This window comes from Paramacrobiotus metropolitanus, unplaced genomic scaffold (assembly GCF_019649055.1).
Source record: "Paramacrobiotus metropolitanus isolate TYO unplaced genomic scaffold, Prichtersi_v1.0 Parri_scaffold0000082, whole genome shotgun sequence".
Taxonomy (NCBI): Eukaryota; Metazoa; Tardigrada; class Eutardigrada; order Parachela; family Macrobiotidae; genus Paramacrobiotus; species Paramacrobiotus metropolitanus.
In genome coordinates this window covers 426,022-444,400 of record NW_026570302.1, presented here as the reverse complement: position 1 = coordinate 444,400, position 18,379 = coordinate 426,022, and the positions used below count along the sequence as shown (strand labels likewise).

Genomic DNA, 18,379 nt, shown 5'->3' with positions numbered 1-18,379 from the left:
TTTCCCAACCAGTTATATGTTTCTTATTATTATAAAGACAGTTGCGTCGCATGCGCGTGAACGCCGCAATTGCGGTCATCAGCAGCTGCTGTTTAGAGCGCGCCGGGAATTATTACTCAGATTTCATTCATTCCGCCGTCATGTACAATTACGGCTACATTTGTTTACGCTTGTCGAAAGCGCGCCAATTCTTTCTTGCAGAATTCACTGGCAGTGTATTCAGCGTGCTTCAGTAATTTTTAATATTTTATTTGTTTACCATACTGCTTAATATATAATTTTTATTATTTTACTGGGCAGAATTATAACAAGCACGCTCAGTAATTTTTATGACTAGTAAATACCACACTCATTTATGTATAAATAATTTGTATTAATTTAATAAACACACATTACAAAATTATAGCAAACGTCGTGCAAAGACGTACACTGGACAAGCGTCCAATTAACAACACAAAAATTTTGAATTATAAATTAATAATGCAGTATTCACAAATAATTTACATATTAACGAGTAAACACATCAAGGCTGCGCGATACAAACGCACTGGAAAATATTCTCGACAAAAAGCCCAAACGAATAACAATTATACCCGACAAAAATCATAATTACAGGGAAACACTGGGCAATCATTAGCAATTTTAAACACGATAAATAAGCAGTTTCTGCACAATTTAATGTTAAATATTAAACAACAGTTACTGCATACGAAAACATTCCCGGCGTCCAAAAATTATGGAGGACAATTGTACATAACCGGCAGTTAGGCGTAATACAGCCCCTTCAGTTCCTTGTTGGTGCGGATGCGCTTGTTCATCACGTCCAGGTCCGGTGCCGCTGGACCGAATTTCCCGCGTTCACGGTCGCGGTTTTGCCCGGACGACACTTCGCTAACACTGTAAAAAAGCACACTCATCGTACTATGAACTTTACATAATTTATTATGTATGTTACAATTGTCGTGTCGTTTTACAATTTAACTGATTCATTCTGCTTCATTTCTGCAAAAAATTTCATTTTATTGAACTAATTCATCTTAATTAATTTCTGCAACAATTTCTTTAAATTTTTACTAAAGTGCTTATTATGTATGGATGATTTTGTTTACATACGAAATAAAATAAGAAAGAATTGAGAAGCATTAAAAAATAATTACGTATGTTATGTTACAAAGATTATTGGTAGTTCAGTATTACTAATACTGACTTTCATGGTTAGGAAAATTAAAATAAATAGCAAATATGTAGTTTAAAGGCTTAAACACTTTACACTTTTTAAAGGCTTTTTAAAGGCTTAACTGACTTTTTAAAGGCTTAAACAGCAGACTCGATTTATAATTCTCATAAAGTTTAGCGAAATAAACTTCGTGTTGCTGTAATAAAATTGCCTGGTCAAAAAGTCTCAAGAATATTAATTTTCCCCTCGACTAACCTTATAACAGTTACAGGTAAATGTAGTACAACGGCTAACGTCATAGCCCAGGTACTTTATGACACGGGCCGTCACACGGCAAACGAAAATGGTGAGTTATGTAATTCAGACAGTTATCCATTGAATCCTTTATTTTTAAGTACGCATTTTTTTCCGTACAAAATGCTTGCAAGTTGCATCTGAATCGGCATTCTGGTGTTACAGAGTGCAGTGTCGAACAAAATGTACTGAGTTTCCGTTGTTTCAACATGCATTTTAATTCAACAGAGATTAAAAAAGTTAAAATTCAAAAAAGTAGGCTTTTGTACATTCAGGCCGTACTGCTTTTTCTATTTTTATTAATAATTTTGTATTTTTCTGTTTTTTATATTATTTTGTCTGTTTTCTATTTTTTTATTTATTTATTTTTAAGAAGTTATAAATGAACTAGGGAAAAGTGCAAAACAGTTCTGAATTTTTAATTATCGCTGATTTAATACATTCTGTTTTCGCCTCGGTTGACGCTGTCAAGATATATATTTACGGAACTGACCTGTCCGAATTCATGCCGCTATCCTGCAGATGGTAGCGGGCCCGGAACGCCGCCAAATGCGCGTAGTACACCGGCGTCGGAATACTAACGCTGCGGTTGCACCGTGCAAACACAAAGGACAGATAAAAGCTGAATAGCTGGATCTGGTCCGCCGTCAGCCGGCTGTCGTCGTACAACACGTGATAGTGGGCCGGACGACTGGTGCCCTGCAGAAAAAAATCAAATACTTCAATGTCACGCGCTTAAATTCTATTAAGGATATTTTGTGGGAAAAACTGCTAATGACTGTTTCAAAAATTCCGTTTTTTTGTTTAAAATTAAAAATTTATACAAATTTAAAATTTAAAATTTAAGCAACATTAAAAAACAAATTAGAGTAATTTCATTGTGTGTGTACATTTCTTTTGAAAAATCGGAAACTGTCGTTTTATTGCCTCGCATAATTTATAAAAAATTAATATAAAATTTATAATCAAGTGGTAACTGGTCAGATCTCGTACCTGGATGCCGCCATGGCTAACCATGTAGAAATCGAATTCCTTAAAGTGCGTGATCCCGGTGTCGACTATAGTGCCTGTAAAAACATCATACAGAAACAAAAGAATCGACAACTACGAAATACATCCACTTACAAAATTAATTTTTTATAAATTTCAAAATATTTCAAAAATTAACTTCAGCAAGTAAAACTGAAAAAACAGTAGTGCACGCACCAACATATAATATAAATAAAAACATTATAATTTTATTAGCCCTAAATATATATTGTTAAGGTTTTCGTACCAGGCGGGACGTTCCCGGATTTCGTGGTAGCCTGGCGCTCATCCTCATAGAAGAGGCGGACGTGGTGACGTTTACCCACGATGATGTAGGTAATGGGCGGCGTGTACTTCCCGTCGGGCACCAGCTCGCGGCACGCCTGCTTTATGGCGTTCACCTCCCGCTCCATGACCTTTATACATCCAAACAATCGTGGTATTTTACGTGCAACTCCCGATAAAATTTCCAAAAACAAAAAAAAATATTTGTAGTAATAAATTACCAATATCCCAAATAAAAAAATTTCAATAATACAATATGTATAATAATTTAGAAATACTGCATATAAAACTGATATAAACAAAATTAATTCAAAATTGTGCTGGGATATTATTGCATGCTGTTTGCTGATAAAGAAGCATGATAAATAAAATAACAGATTTTAAAAATAGTAAATAATAATGAGACTTCTGTTACTAATTTAATATTGGCGATAATAATAGTTTAGAATATGCTAATTAAATTAACATATCTGCGTACTTGTTTGTACTGTCCTTCCGATACGCCGTCCCGGTAGAACACGATCTGCTCCGGTTCGGTCTTCGTGCGATCGTAAAACTCCTCCAGAAGGTCACGGATCATGGCAGTCAGGTTGCTGATGATTTCCTGCGTGGCCGACTTCTTTTCCGAGTTGGGATTGCGCTTGTACTGCGCGCCGACACGCTGGATGTACTTGGTGAAGGTGTTGTCGCAGCTGGCCACCACCGCGGCGATCGACGGCTTGGTCACGTCCTCACCGATGCCCGGATGCGTCACGTCCGCCCCGAAGACGATGGTCGGCTATAAAAATAATTTGTATAAATAATAATTATAATTCTACATAATTTTTCAAAGTTAAATATACTGTAATACATATATTAATATTTATTGTTTGATTGATAAAATATTAACACTAATAACTTAATCGGACCCCGCAATGCCGAAAATTTTATAATTATTATTCATAACGAAATAAAGTGGAAAAATGATTTTGTTTACTATTATCAGCAAACTTTACTCAAATCATGCTTTTTTAGTCGCTACTATTTATTTCGTAGGATACAAGCTGTTTTATGGTTTGAACGAAATCATAATTATTTGAAATAATAATAAATTTTTATAATATGATTCGATACATAGTACTAAAATATGATATTATTTTTAACATTCTTATACACTGTTTTTCATGTAACATCAGTTAAATCACGCCGATCGATGTTAAAACAGACTGTACCTTGTCCACAAAGTACGCCAGCGGAGAACTGGTGGGGCATTTATCCAGTGTGTCATTAATGCTGTTGATGCCGCCCAGCTTCGCGTTCATCTTCAGCAGAAGATTCCCGGCATACTGTGCCAGCCCTTTCTGGTGGCTGCCCATCAAATTCTTCATCAATACCACCTTCAGAACAAAACATATTTACTATACAAATAAAGCTAAAAATAACCGCGCATTACATTAAAATACGACTATACTGTAAGTATTTTCGTATGGAAAACGTAACGAAATATGCACATTTTGCGAGACATTTAATTTAAATTAAATTAATTCGGCAGAGTAATATAATTTGAATTTACAGATATTACGAACATTTCACCTAAGCAACAGACGTTGTACATATTTTATCCGAAGACATTAATTCGATGCTTTGGAATTTTTTCAGAATTAATGTACCGAAAACTGCCAGTTTTCTTTCGTTAATATTTTTTCAATGGCATTTTACTAGCCGAATAGACGAACCTGCGTGGCCACGCCCCAGTGTACATCGCCGGCTTTCTTGATGTCGGCGTACAAATTCCGCTGACCGACCAGCACCATCACCAGTTGCACGTCCTGGTCCTTCCCGCCAAAATGCCGACCGATCTCCCCGATGACCTTTATAAAATCCGGGAACGTTGAATCGGCGCGATAACGGTACGGCGGTTTGACGTTCATCCCGCGCTGACCGGCCAGCTCCGTCAGCTTGCGTAACAGGTCATCCAGAACGCGATTCTCCTGGAAGTCATCCAGCACCACCACGGCCCACGCTTCCAGCGGCATGGGGAGAACAAACTGCGTGGAGCGCGCATCCCAAGTACCTGCAGCAAAACCGATAATAAAATGTGTAAATAATTTGTTTGTGCATTTAAATTTTTAAATAGTTTACTATATAAATTATTTAAACATTTTATGTAAAGTTTACATAAAATGTTTAAATAATTTATATAAAGTTTTTAAATAAAATACAATTTATATTACTGTTTAAAATCATAGAAAATGGCTTCTCCGGTTTCATACTAAAATCATATAAAATGTCTTCCGATTTTTACTGCAGCAATTTTACTGCGAACTGATGTAGGGAAAACATCAGATAATAAAATCAATTGGAATAATCATTTAATCGACGCTTTCCCACCTAACGATCGCTGATTTAACACAGTAATTATTACGCAGTTTTTATAACTTTTTGTAAATACTGCTGTTATATTTATGGCGATTATGTGCAGCCGATGTGGGTTGCACTTTCGCTGCTTTTTTGATATACTTTATATGTAACAATTACCGGCGGTTTTTATTTGCTTGTTTTTACATTATTCGGAATTCATTAGCGAAAATACAACTGACCCGTCAAAATAGATATTTTAATAAACGAAACCATTAAACTTTCGAGCACTGCCAGTGCGTGCACATGGCACACTAATCTATACTTCGAAGTAGTTCAAATTTAAATACGACCAATGCTAAAATTTGTTTAAATCTGTAACTGTAATTAAATTTCTGTTAACTTCCATAATATTAATTTGTTTTATTTCATATTATTTCCATATTATTTTACTGTATTATTGATTTTGTTTCGTACTATTTTAATATTTTATTTTGTTCGTTTATGTATTTAATTATTGAAAATACAACTAAAGTAAAAGTATACCCTGGCTTTCATCCACACTCAGTGTCTTGTCGTTACGCTGTCCAATCTTCGGCACCGGCAGAATTCGGCCCTCCAGCGCATGCATCTTCGGCGCCACCCGGATACCAAACTGCCGCATATGCTCGCTGCCGTCATAGCCCACCGCATGCGCCCGGATATCCTGGATCTGGCGCTTGCGGATCGAGGCTAAGTAATAAAAATATTATAACAATTTATTGGGAATTATTATGCATATGATAAAATCGGAAAGCAAATTACCGGGCTTGGCGCACGCGCGCACCATCGTGGCCGTCTGCTGGTCCGACAGTTTCCGCTTGACCTTTTGCCCGTCGACTACTGTGCATAGTTCAATCGGCAGGAAGCACTTGCTGGTTGTCTGCAAATATACAATCTCAAATTATCACTGCAACCAAACTCGTGTCATTTTTTGTACCAGGAAAAGGAAAAGAAAATCGCAACGACCAGGAAATGGGCACTGTTCATTAAATCAGCGGATAAACGTAGTATGGTGGATTCTGTTAATTAATCCAGTTCATGCTCATGCTGCCATGTATCGATTTAGCAAAATGAAGTACTTCAACTTATAACTGCTTAAAACTTATGTAGTAGTATTTTTTCATGGCTTACATGTAATAGAAAAATAATGGCATGCAATCTTCATAATTTTTACATTTTTTAACCGAATTAAAGATAAAAAGGGGGAATTTAAATTAGCAAATAATTCTATATGCAACGACAATTGACTTCAGCATGACATTGGAATTTCGTTAATCCCACGAAGAAAAGGAAATAAAAAAGAATTATTTTGAAAATTTCAAATTTCCCACTGGCAACTGAAACAGTTTCCATGATTTACGTAGGGTTGTAAAAACTATAAAAAGAAAAGAAAAAAGGAAAAAATTATTCATAGGCGCTGCTACAAAATTATTGCCTCTAAAAAAATAATATTGCTAGATCGTCGTTATAAGTAATTTTGCAAAAACGACACTAGATTGTAAATTTCTATTTTATTTCATTGTTACCTTTAACATCAACCAATTTAATAAATAAAACCAAATATCATTTTCTTCACCTTTACACGTTATTAATGCTATTAATTTTTAATCTTTTTTTTATGTTGCTGCTAACCTTCTTTGGAAGATATTGCTACATCGTCGCTACAAATATTATTGCAAAAACGATACTACGTTTTATTTTTCGTCTATCATATTATTATCATCTTTAATAATTCCCTAATAATTAAATAAAAATTAAAAATAGTTTTCTTGACCTTTTAACGTTTTTATTTGTTATAAATTTTTAAACGATTTATTTTTTTATGTTGCTGCTATGCAATGCGCTTGCCTACCTCCACCATCGGCAGTCCGGGATACTTTAACCGGTAATTGTACTGCTGGGCGAAATAATCGGCCACCAGGACCTTCTCGCCCTTCATATCAAAGGCGCATTTGTCGGCCGCCTCGCGCGACAGCTTCGCGATGGTATAGTATCGCATCTTGCCCTCGACCCCGGTGTTGACTTGCAGGCCTTTGAGGTCCGCCATGGCCTGGCGGCGCTGCTGCTCGTTCATACTGGACAGCGGCGGGGCGTTCTCCCGATGACGCACAATAGCCATAATCAGATGGTGTAATGGGATGTTGGCGTAGAACACGCAGTGTGCCACGTCCAGATTCAGCGACATATGCAGCTCGCACGGCCGCGCGCTCTGCACAAACATTCTTTTGAAACAGAATTTAAATTTAAAAAAAAATTTTAAATTTATTACATTTTAATCTAAATTTAAAAAATCTAAACAATTATCTAAATGTATCGTACATTTAAGAAAATTTTTGAAGCAATCAAAAAGTAATTACTAAATTTGTATGTGTACGTACTAGCATTTCGCTAGCGGCGCTCTAAACCCACTCACATGGATCCCACTTAGCCTCTACTCTACGATGATCCTCACTTATTCAAAAAACGTCTACTCAGAAAAAGGGATAGATCGTACGCACACAGTTTATGTATCTTTTTTTAAAGAATGATTGTCCATCAAAAATATTTGATTACGCAGCCAACCATTTACCCACCAACATTTTACGTAATTTTTCTATGTACAGTTTTGTTTCGAAAAAACTAATCAATAAAGAAATAACCGCGTTAAAAATGAGTGTGTAAATTAATTTTACAGAGTTGAAACAAAAGAAAGGCTTCAATGCAGTAGCTAATATGTTGAGAAAAATAAATGTAAATGTAAATTAATTATTGAATTAAAATAATTAATTATGTATAGATTAATTAATTAATCGCAGATTAATTTAATCTGCGGTACTATTTACTTGAGATACGTACCGCATAAAAGCCCAGCCAAGCCATCCGGCCCTCTCCCAGCAAGATGGCGTTCTTGTCGTGACTGAAATACGACCGGCCGGCGGGGACGTTCTGATTGACGGACAGGGCCGCTTCCCGCAGGACGGTGTTAATGCACGAGATAACGTGCACCGGCAGCTCCGTGATACGCCCCTCCATGGCCTCCCGTAACACACCCCTGCATTAAACACGATGCCACCATGAAAACCGTGTTAGCAAAGGTCACCCGCTTCCGGCTTATGTAAACCTCTACACAGTCATCAACAACATTGTTTCGTACAACTTAAAAAGTGCACGCGTCGCTGTTGTTTTGGATGGTCGTTTTTCGAATACTAGTATTTACTATTACTACAAGCACAGGCTAAATATTTTGATTTTGAATTGTAAATTTTGTACAGCTTTCGGATTACATTTTTTTTATTAATTTTATTTCTCGCCAACGATTAAACAACAAATAGTCTAGACTCAGCCGCCTTTCGAATATTTAAAAACCTACGCATTTATGATATTGTAGCATTTACATATACGGCCAGATATAAACAACATGGTTATAAAACACTGCTCGAATTTTGTTGATAAATAATTAAGTACTACTCTGCAGATACTGTAACCGAAATTCACCTACTGATAAATTTTAGATCAACTGGTGTCAATTAAATCTGAGATACCAACGCAAAATTAATTTATTTGACTAAATAAATTAACGAAAAATCAACCCACTAAATTCAGAAAAAAGATATAGCAAATTTACTGATATTACTAAATCTAAAACCATTTTTTTCTAAATCTGAAAAACATTTTATTCAATTTGTATTAACCGCGAAACCCATACCATGAAATCTTTAGCGGATTACACTCCTGCAAGGTCACCCGCAACGTCGCGCGTCGGTACTGACCCTCCTTGGGCAGTTCCACAATCAGCTCCACATTGCGGTCTGCCCGTTTCGACGACAGCAGCGCCGGATCCTGCAGCTCCTCTACGGAGAACAGATTGCTCTCACCGTCGAACACCGGCACCTTGCCCCCGAACAACCCGCCGCGGTGCTCCTCCACCAGCCGGGTGATGGCGCGCCGCCGGGTGTCCTTCTGCACCGGCTTTCCCAGCTCCACGAGCACCCGCTCGGGGCGGTCCTCCTTCCGGTCGCCAACGCTCAGCTGGGCCAGGTCATCGGCGACGCTGCGCTGTCGGCTGCGATCACGGTCCCCGCCCCCGGTCTCCGGGACGCGCCACACCAGCGCTTCCATCTCCACGTGGTAATGGTAGAAGAAGCCCTCGGTGGGCAGCTCCAGCTTGAAGTGGTTGGCCAGGAGGCGGATGGGCCGGCCCAGTTTGCCCGCGCCTGGGCGACTGATGGAGATCATCTCCATTTTTCACGATTTCTGAAAAATGATTGGTATAAATGATCGGTATAATTTCAAAATTGTAATCGTCGGTATTTCGGTAAGACGAAAAAGTAGATATTGGGCGCACCGTGTTTTATCGTACTACGTATAACACAATATATTTTTGGCTTTTTAATTTAGACCGGAAATTTGGGGCGCATAGAATTGACCTTATTTTAATAATAGATAATTAATTTCAGGTGAAACTTTTACTTTTTCATTAATTTATTATTCACAAACGTTTTACCAAAATATAACAAAAAATTTTCTCCAAAATAAAAACTTCCGTTTTTTATTCTTCTTGGAAACTCTACCATTTTTAACAAAACTTCAAGTGCATATATACACAGTACGAGTATACAATTAAAACCTACATTAGAAAATTTTATTATCATTAACGGAGCTTTTTTTCTCGAATATTAAGCCTGCCAGCTGCTAACGAAACGCAAACAACGCAGCGAACGTAGTGTAGTGGATGCAAAATGCCAGAGTTTAGCGGATCGTGAGAGTGGTAAAAGCTTTACCAGCATATTTATGTACTTTCATAAGCAAATTTTTTCACGTAAATTTTTGTTCAATCTTTGATCAATATTACGTAAAAAAGATAGTACAAATTTGTTGAACAAAATTAGCGATCCATTATTAGAATGGTACAGAGAAAATAGGAAAGGCTTGGTACTTGGTAGGACTCTGGGTGCTTCTCGTTGCAGTTCCATCCTGAATTCTTCACGATCTCGTGGCTGTATCCCTACAACGCTCTGCTTACTGTGCTCCACCAAATGGTAGCCTTTCCTATCAAATTTTCACTTAATTAAAACTGAATGTTATTAATTTCAGTAAGATTATTTTCCAAGTATTTAATGTTCTACCATTTGGTGGAGCACAGGTTAAGCAGAGCGTTGTAGGGATACAGCCACGAGATCGTGAAGAATTCAGGATGGAACTGCAACGAGAAGCACCCAGAGTCCTACCAAGTACCAAGCCTTTCCTATCCTTTGCGCGGGCGAAAGGTACTCGCAGGAGAACCGAGAACGACGCTTGCAACCGAAGTATTTACTGTAGTCCGTATAGCTTCACTTGTTCTGTTGCTTTTCCAGGTTTCCAAGCACAGGTTATGCGCTTATTACATTGTCAGGGAGATCAAGCAAAGCAATCGACTACGAGCGCAGCTGAAAAGCGTTTGCATGGTCGAGATTTTCGAAACATCATGTATTGTACACCAGTATTCCAGTAAACGGTTAAACTTCCACCGTCGGCTAACCGTCAGAATAAAATGTTCTACATACAAGTTGATGATACAACCACAACAGCGTAATGAAAACTTTAAACTGGTAGGTTAAATGGGAAAGCAGGACGGATTACAGTGCGTAAGTAAGACTGCCACGTTGCTTCACACTAAACCGACTATGCTATTATACTGCTTACTAACATCACTTTTATCACCTACATCATCAGATCATCACCATTAACCGAAGACTAAAAAACGGAATGTCCCTTTTACGGCTTCTTCTTACCTTTGGCCAACGAATCCACGAGTCTTCTTCCTTCGTCTCCACGAGCAACGTCACCGGCCACAGGACTACACAAACAGCAAGAACCCGAAAAACGATTTGCTTGGAACTTGAAACTATCGGCAATCGAACGCCGTGCACACTGGTAGTTCGATTGGTGATGCAGAATGCAGGTGAGCTCTCCACAGATGCAAACTGCAGACTCCCGATTCCTGTGTGAGATTGTCTGCGTCACCTGCGCGTTCAAGCCGGCAAAACGACGTGATGTCACTGCAGTACTGCATCATTCGGGTGCTTGGCAACGTTAGTCACAGCGCGCTGTGTATCAGTGATGTACAGTTGTACGCTGTAATATGGCGGTGAGAAAAATTTTTACACGATTCGCTTAAACTAAAATTCCGAGTTTAAAGTTTGAACCATACAGATTCCGAGTATCGAACCATACAGCGCAGTGCAGCACAGTTGATAATGCAATTAGTACAACTCATACTAGCAAGCAAATAATCGACCGAAGCGACGCGAAGTCCTCACGTCGGTCACGCACAAAATTTAAAAAAAAAATATTTTGATTATGTAATTTCGTAAATTTTATTTGAATTAAAAACATGAATAATATATTCTGAAATCTAATTTTTAAAAATTAAAATTAATTTCAGCTGCTATTATTTAATAAATCTGGCTGCAAAGTTTGGACGTTCAACTTATTTGAACGTTTGAAGTGGGGCTTCGCTTCGGTCTTTTGGTGCCTTAATAAGTACCTCACTGTGATACATCAAAATAATTTCATACAAAAAATACCAGAGTAGCAAGTAATTCAAAGTAAATAAATACTGGCAACTTAAATAATAATACAATGTGTGTAAATTTTTGCCATATTAATAGAAACAGCATTATGAACATGCATCTGTGTCGAAATATTGTTTATATAGCTGGCTTGCTTGATTAAATAATTTGACTATTTTACTGCAGAAAGCAGAATGGATGGCAAAACTAATTACTTTTATTGAGTGTTATTTTACCGTACGGTAATTATGCAATAATTGCCTGCGCTACGATAACTGTAACGCTTGCCGGCTCTTTTACCACTGTTATTTTTCCAGTTTTTCGGCAAAAAACTGCATCGAACAGTAAAACACCATCCTGTTAAAACCGTGTCTATTCATTTTGTCCACCGTTCATTTTGTCCACCGTTCATTTTGTCCACCATTCATTTCGTCCACCATCCGCTCACAACGTGTCCCTTAATCCTTACTGGTTGTAAGAAGCCAGTTTGACTTAAGACACTAGACTGTAAGTTTGCAGTTGCAGTTCAGTGTGCGCTGTGGGCCGCATAAATCGAACTCGTTGACGCGACGTATCACGTCAAGGAATTCGATTTGCACTGCAGTACGCTTACAGTGTATACAAAACGTACGGTGGACAAAATGAATGGTGGACAAAATGAATGGTGGACAAAATGAACGGTGGACAAAATGAATGGTGGACAAAATGAATGGTGGACGAAACAATAGGAAGCCGTTAAAACGGTGTCCTGCCACTTGGGCCACCTGACATTTGGGCCACCTGACATTTTGGCCTCCTGACACTTGGGCCAACGCACATTACGGTCTCTTGTAACTCTTTTCTTTCCCTGTAGTTTTTATGTTTCTCAGTTTTCTTAGGTTTCTTAGGTTTTTAGCGCCATGTATTAATTGAAATATTGATCAAATAGAAATCTGATCCGGAAGATGTTTGATAAGTAAAAGGATGCGGAGTAAATTCAACGGCAACTGCTAACATCGTCAGTGCATGAGTTCGATTTACTTATGCTGCTACAGAGTACAATGATCGAACCCATGCAGCCCTGTGTATCCGCTATACAGTATGCCTACAAACACTCCATAATATTAATGCACGCTCGTTTTCGAATCTTGTGTACTTACTCGTACGTTTTTAATGCTGCAAGTTGCAGAACTTTTATTATTAAGCCAATATTTAATTTTTTACTTGCAGTAAAAATAAAAAAGCTATCATTCGTATCGGAAATATTTTATTACGTGTTCCTGTTTTGAAAGTATTGGTGGCCCAAATGTACGGTGGCCCAAGTGTCAGGTGGCCCAAATGTCCGGTGGCCCAAGTGTCAGGTGGCCCAAATGTCATGGCGCCGTTAAAACTATAAAGGATTCACTTGTATTATTGTATATAAACTTACTAAAGCATTCGTACTGTGTTTCCACTTTGCGCGGACTCGGAGTGTACATCACAGTACCTATAAAACTCTAAAGATGGCGCCACAGTGGGTGCTATGGAGTGTTCTATATACTGTACTGTAGCTGTACCATACTCTGTAGTGCTGACACCGGTGTAACGTTGTACTCATACATACTTACTTCCGCCCCACCGCCGTGTGCAAAGACTGCTTTACTTATTAAAACAATTCTTGGATTCCACCTGGCACTGTATGTACGTATATAAAGTACTGAGTACTAACTTGCTTTGAATTTTTATCACCTAACTGCTTGCTAGCCTCGATAGTTTTTTTTTTAATTTTTGATCCTTTCTAGCTTCGATACTTTTATTTCAACGCCGAGAGTGTACCTTACAACTGTCAGGCGAAACGCAAGGTGGGAGCCTGCAAAATTATTATTATTAGCAAATTCAGGCAAAATTTTGCTAGCGGTAACGGTTGCATTTTCATTTGCCGAAGTCCTTTGCTTTGCACGCATATTCGAGTAATCGTACTGATGTTATCTAGATTCGAGGCTCTGGCAGCGTTGGTCCACTCAATGGCTCAAAACACGATGAATGTCGGTCAGTTGGTGGGCACGGACTTCGGCGACAAGGTGACCAAGTATGCCGCAGCGATGGGAGCCACCCCGGAGGAGGTGTACGGGGTATGGATGGGTGTAGCACAGCCATTTCTCTGCGATTCCACGGTACAGGTATGAATCGTGGATGATGTTGCTCCTTTATTGTTTCATAATAACTGCAGTTGTAATGTCCGAAAGGAGATGGTGGAGATGCTGGACATTGCGTCGAATGTATGCTGCACAAATTATTCTGCATTCTCATAGGATGTCCATGTAAGGATGTCCCTAGCATAAGTGCATGTAATTAATTTATGCGATCGCATTTGGTCGCAAAAATAATTGTAATACTGTGCTTCAGCGCTTCAGTATTGCGATTATGCGCAGATTGGGTAAGTTTTCTGACATTGTGTTAAAAGGAGTGACCTAAACGGAGATCTAGCTCGATGTACGTCTGTAGAACGATTATTTACAAACCTATGTGCCCCTATGTAAAAAGTTATGAAAAAGATCGGTTTATATAATTATAATAAAAATTTCGGGGCACCACTTTGCGTTTAATCTTTTTGGGAACTACAGCAAGTTTACAAGTAACTTTATTTCGGCAACCGGATGTTGCGCTTACAAGTTGTTTTTCCCCCCAAGAACCGGAATCATTTGGTTCAGAAAGCTTAAAACAGCGCAAAAACTTATTCATGAGTGCGGGAAAGTAAATTGTCGTGTGCTAGTGCCCAAATTGGTTACATGTACCGAGTTCCTTCTCTTACCAACATCCCCGAATAAATATTTTGTAGTTACCGTGGAAAACATTACGGAGCTGTTCTGTTTAATTCGTCATTGAAATTCGCCGCAAGTTGGCAAACTGAAATCGATGTCGAAAATGCTGCATCGATGTCGAAAAATTAAATCGATGTCGAAAAAAGTCGAAGATGCTAAAAAACTTCGCCATTAAGCACTCGTAAATCATTATGGTAGTATGCAAAACAGTAGTTACAAACTTACAACATGCTACCTTTCAGGCTGGTGATCACGTGGTGAAAAACGATTTGAATATTGTCGTAGCCGACACCAGCGGTAATGCCGGCAAATGTGCCCGTCGCTTGCAGGAGATTCGCAATCAGCTCCTGGATCCACAAGAGTAAGGCATGCTTGGATACTTATACCACCCAATCAATACCAGATTAATAAGCCTGGCACTGAATTTTCCTTCCGTTTGCTATGGTTTCTTAGGGCTAAGCGACTGACAGAGCAGGATATCCAACGAGTAGTGTGCGATCCCGTAACCGGAAAGCAGGTAAAAAGCAAAAACTACTGCGAAACACAGTCATATTTTTTGTTGGAAAATAATTTGTACGACCTTTCTAGAACTCTGTATTTTTCGACATTAGGTATTTGCTCTTCGTTAACGCGAAATATGGTTAACTATTATTTCAAGCAGCTTACTTTTTTAAACGATAATATATTATTATAATAATATTCCAAATGTTCCAAACGTCAGCAAACTTTTTCTAAAGGTTAAGCTTGCAGTACTGTGTATTTTCGCTATAATACATTTTTGAAATTTCATTTTATTAATGCTTACATCTTAGACTGCCAATCTGGACGAGACCACTTCCAATGGGTTATTCGTTATGAAACCGGAAGCCGTGGTGGACGTGCTGCAGAATAAGGCGCTGGAGGGCAAATATCTGGTCATCGGCCACACGGCGGACTCGTCCGCCGCTCAAGTGTTACCGGCCAAATCCAAGGGACAGCAGAAGAAGGATGCTAAAGTCATCAAGGAAATCGAGGGTAGGTTTGCTAGGACGTTCCGTGGATTAATGGACGTACGACGACGACAGACGCAGTTCCGATTGTCGCCCGACGGTGAGAAGGCGCTCAAGGAGATTTGTTCAAAGAAGAAGTGATTTATTTTTAATGTTCGCTTCCGTTACGATGTCGCATGCCAGCAAGCAGCTTCCTGTCGTTATAAATGTTTTGCAAATATGAGACGTAATAAGAGTGTCTAATACCCATAAGTAACGCATTATGGAATATTAAAGTGAACGCTGCGGAGACTTACTAAACACAGCAACACTTTGTACTTCGTGACAAGCGCGTGAAACCAATCAAGAACTCGTTCTGGAAAAAAAGGTACGCTAAAGCCAACTCAGCGGCTGCGTCCTTGCTGTACGTTAGGTTCTTCAAAAAGAATACACTACAGTGCATTGTTTTGAATCACGGCAAGAGTTCCGAAGCATTCTCTGATCTGAGATTCCGAACTGCATGTTTATTCGTTAATTTCACATTTTCCACATTTCTCGAACCAGTGACGGAGAGATCAGTACGATAGGAATAATTACCGTAATAATCTATCCTACCGACCTACTCAACGACAGAGAATGAGCTAATAATCGCAATGTGGCATAGCTAAGTCTACGAATCTAAGCGAAGCGAGAACTGCATCTCCGACGATATTTTAATTCATAACTCCGAAACTGCCAAAACTCGTAATGAGAGAACTGATGATCCAAAGTACTGCCACTCACGGACTTATATAGACACGGCGCATCCGTGTAGAAACAACCAAAAGTAAATCCGAAAACAAAAGAGAAACGTCCAGAAAGTAGAATGTACGAGTAAAGCCGTCACTTTACGTACTGTACTGCTATATTCCGTCACCAGGATACACAAGATACAAAAAAACGTACAGTTAACGTATCGTACAAACATTAATAACTGGGAAACTATTTGCGTCCATCCTTTTGATGCTAGCAAAAAATACAAACGTAAGTTTCGTTTCTTCAGTTTGTCATAACCACAGCGACAAAACAAGACGTGACAGCTTCAAAACTAAACGAGAGACGACTAATTCCATCCTTCGCGTTATCGCAAAAATTAACACGTGGCGGAGTATCCAATCACATCTGCTGCATTACCACGTACAGCACTCGCACTTGCCCTTAACGCAGAAATTGGGGTAGGTGCACTGAGTCTTGCTGTCGCATTTATCGCCGACATTCTTTGCAGACCCGGCTTGCGTGGAAGCGACCTGCAAATAGATGGGAACTAAAACTCAGTGTAGGAAAAACAAAATTTCGTGCGTAAAAATAATTGTCGAATGAACACTAAAGTATATCCACTTGAACTGGTGAAATGGTTTACAGAAACCAATGGTTCTTGTATTACTGCAACTTACTAGAGAACACAGGACGACCACGAAGAGTAAAAACCAGCGAAGAAAACTGTTCATGGTGGAAGCAAGAACGTAAGCCGTGGAGACTACTGAGTCCACAGTTATCCTAATACAGTAATCGAAGGTAGTCGTAAACAGCAATGATCGTTAAGCGAGGTCCTTAGTTCTATATACCGCGCCTAGACCTTCTGCCCGGCTCACAAATAAGTATCCGCACTTTTGAGAAACGGGAACTTCCATTACATGCCGCTTGCGTAACCGGTTATTACTAGCTGGCGCTATTGTTTTTGTTTAAGTGTAACTGATTTTCCAGAGAGCACGATGCAACCGGCTTAACAGTTCTTTAGGTGAATCGTACTTTTTTCCGCGCTTTTCCACGCTGTTCTCATATCACATTGATAAACTTACCATAAGACTCACTGCTGAATCATGAATGAAAATAACCGTTAGCACTCAGGTCACTTTGATGTGTGGCCTTTAATTACATGCTGAATATGTTAAATGCCCGTGTTGACGAGCGCATTCTGTTGTTGTTAAGTACAATATCTTCGAACTTTTTATCGGAAGCTGTTCATTGATAGAAACACTGTTTCGCAAAGAAGGTCATTGATAATATTACCGTTTTAAACTTTCGTGGCGGCAACATTGCCGTTACAGCAACATCGGTTACGTTAGTCAATATGCTCGTTTCTGCAAGCCGAATCATGCATCAAGAACCGTACTGTAAAACTTGCTCAACATTCAGCACTGTCATGGTTGTTTTCTGGTGTGGGAACACTGGAATGATGCCTCGCGTTAATCGCCATCCGGCGTGGTACACGGTGCGGGTAGCATCCGTGTTCGTTTAACGCAATATTTGCTTTCATATAACCCAACTCACTTTTTCGATACGAGTGTGAGGAGGAGTGGCCTCCCCGCACACCCGCACTGGTGCGGGTGCTAAGTTGTTTTGCTGTATTGTGATGTAAACTTTCTTCATCTACCAGATCTTCAATCTGGTAGATTCTTCAGTTGCTAGCCATCGTCGTCTGAGTAACTTGCTGTACTTTTGGCCCCGCAGCATTCTGCTGCGGGAGCATCTGTAGTGTCATGTGAATGGGATATAAAAGTGTGCAGTTGATTGTCGGGTGTCTTGCATTTCCGCATAGCTCGTAGTATACAACACTGCTCACTCAGCAGGATAGATTCCGTTTTTGTCTCTGTCCGTGGATTCTCCGTAGATCCACCATCATACGAGTGTTATACATGTATCTTAAGTCGAGTGATCTGTATACTGTATCTATATTCATCGGCCAAAAAATTGTTGTGCGCATAACTTCCGGTTGCTGAATTATGTACTACGCCGATTAAAAATAAACACGCTGTTCAGTATGATAATATCGTCTCAAAGGTCAGGTTGCTATGCGACGCATAAGGCTGAGTACTTACCGTATGCGATCATGCTCAGGAAAATTCCTATTAAGAACCCTTCGGCCACCACAAGATCGGCTACCGTGCAAGAGGAAGA

At 39.2% G+C, this 18,379-nt stretch overlaps 2 protein-coding genes across 6 annotated transcripts; one reads left to right on the top strand and one right to left on the bottom strand.

Annotated features, from left to right (window-relative positions):
• Positions 1–312: 312 nt before the first annotated feature.
• Positions 313–11,173, bottom strand: LOC129595724 (protein argonaute-4-like). 2 transcript variants are annotated; one of them, XM_055492803.1, is made up of 13 exons: positions 10,915–11,173; positions 8,850–9,397; positions 8,000–8,195; positions 7,017–7,373; positions 5,927–6,044; positions 5,669–5,854; positions 4,501–4,838; positions 3,997–4,161; positions 3,264–3,563; positions 2,748–2,916; positions 2,465–2,538; positions 1,965–2,170; positions 313–897 (listed from the first exon to the last, which is right to left on the bottom strand). In XM_055492803.1, exons 2-13 carry the CDS (start codon positions 9,383–9,385, stop codon positions 765–767), a joined length of 2,778 nt encoding a protein of 925 aa, XP_055348778.1. In that variant the 5' UTR covers positions 9,386–9,397; positions 10,915–11,173; the 3' UTR covers positions 313–764. The 2 variants fall into 2 exon arrangements, with proteins under 2 accessions (XP_055348778.1, XP_055348779.1); XM_055492804.1 differs by lacking the exon at positions 10,915–11,173 and adding an exon at positions 10,379–10,702.
• A 1-nt stretch (position 11,174) lies between these two features.
• On the top strand, positions 11,175–15,754 carry LOC129595725 (uncharacterized). 4 transcript variants are annotated; one of them, XM_055492808.1, is made up of 6 exons: positions 13,178–13,353; positions 13,455–13,514; positions 13,646–13,832; positions 14,717–14,835; positions 14,928–14,991; positions 15,287–15,754. In XM_055492808.1, the coding sequence occupies exons 3-6, from the start codon at positions 13,677–13,679 to the stop codon at positions 15,602–15,604; spliced, it is 657 nt and encodes a 218-aa protein (XP_055348783.1). In that variant the 5' UTR covers positions 13,178–13,353; positions 13,455–13,514; positions 13,646–13,676; the 3' UTR covers positions 15,605–15,754. The 4 variants fall into 4 exon arrangements, with proteins under 4 accessions (XP_055348780.1, XP_055348784.1, XP_055348783.1 ...); XM_055492805.1 differs by lacking the exons at positions 13,178–13,353; positions 13,455–13,514 and adding an exon at positions 11,175–11,270; XM_055492809.1 differs by lacking the exon at positions 13,455–13,514 and having other exon boundaries at positions 13,176–13,353.
• The last annotated feature ends 2,625 nt before the right edge of the window (positions 15,755–18,379 follow it).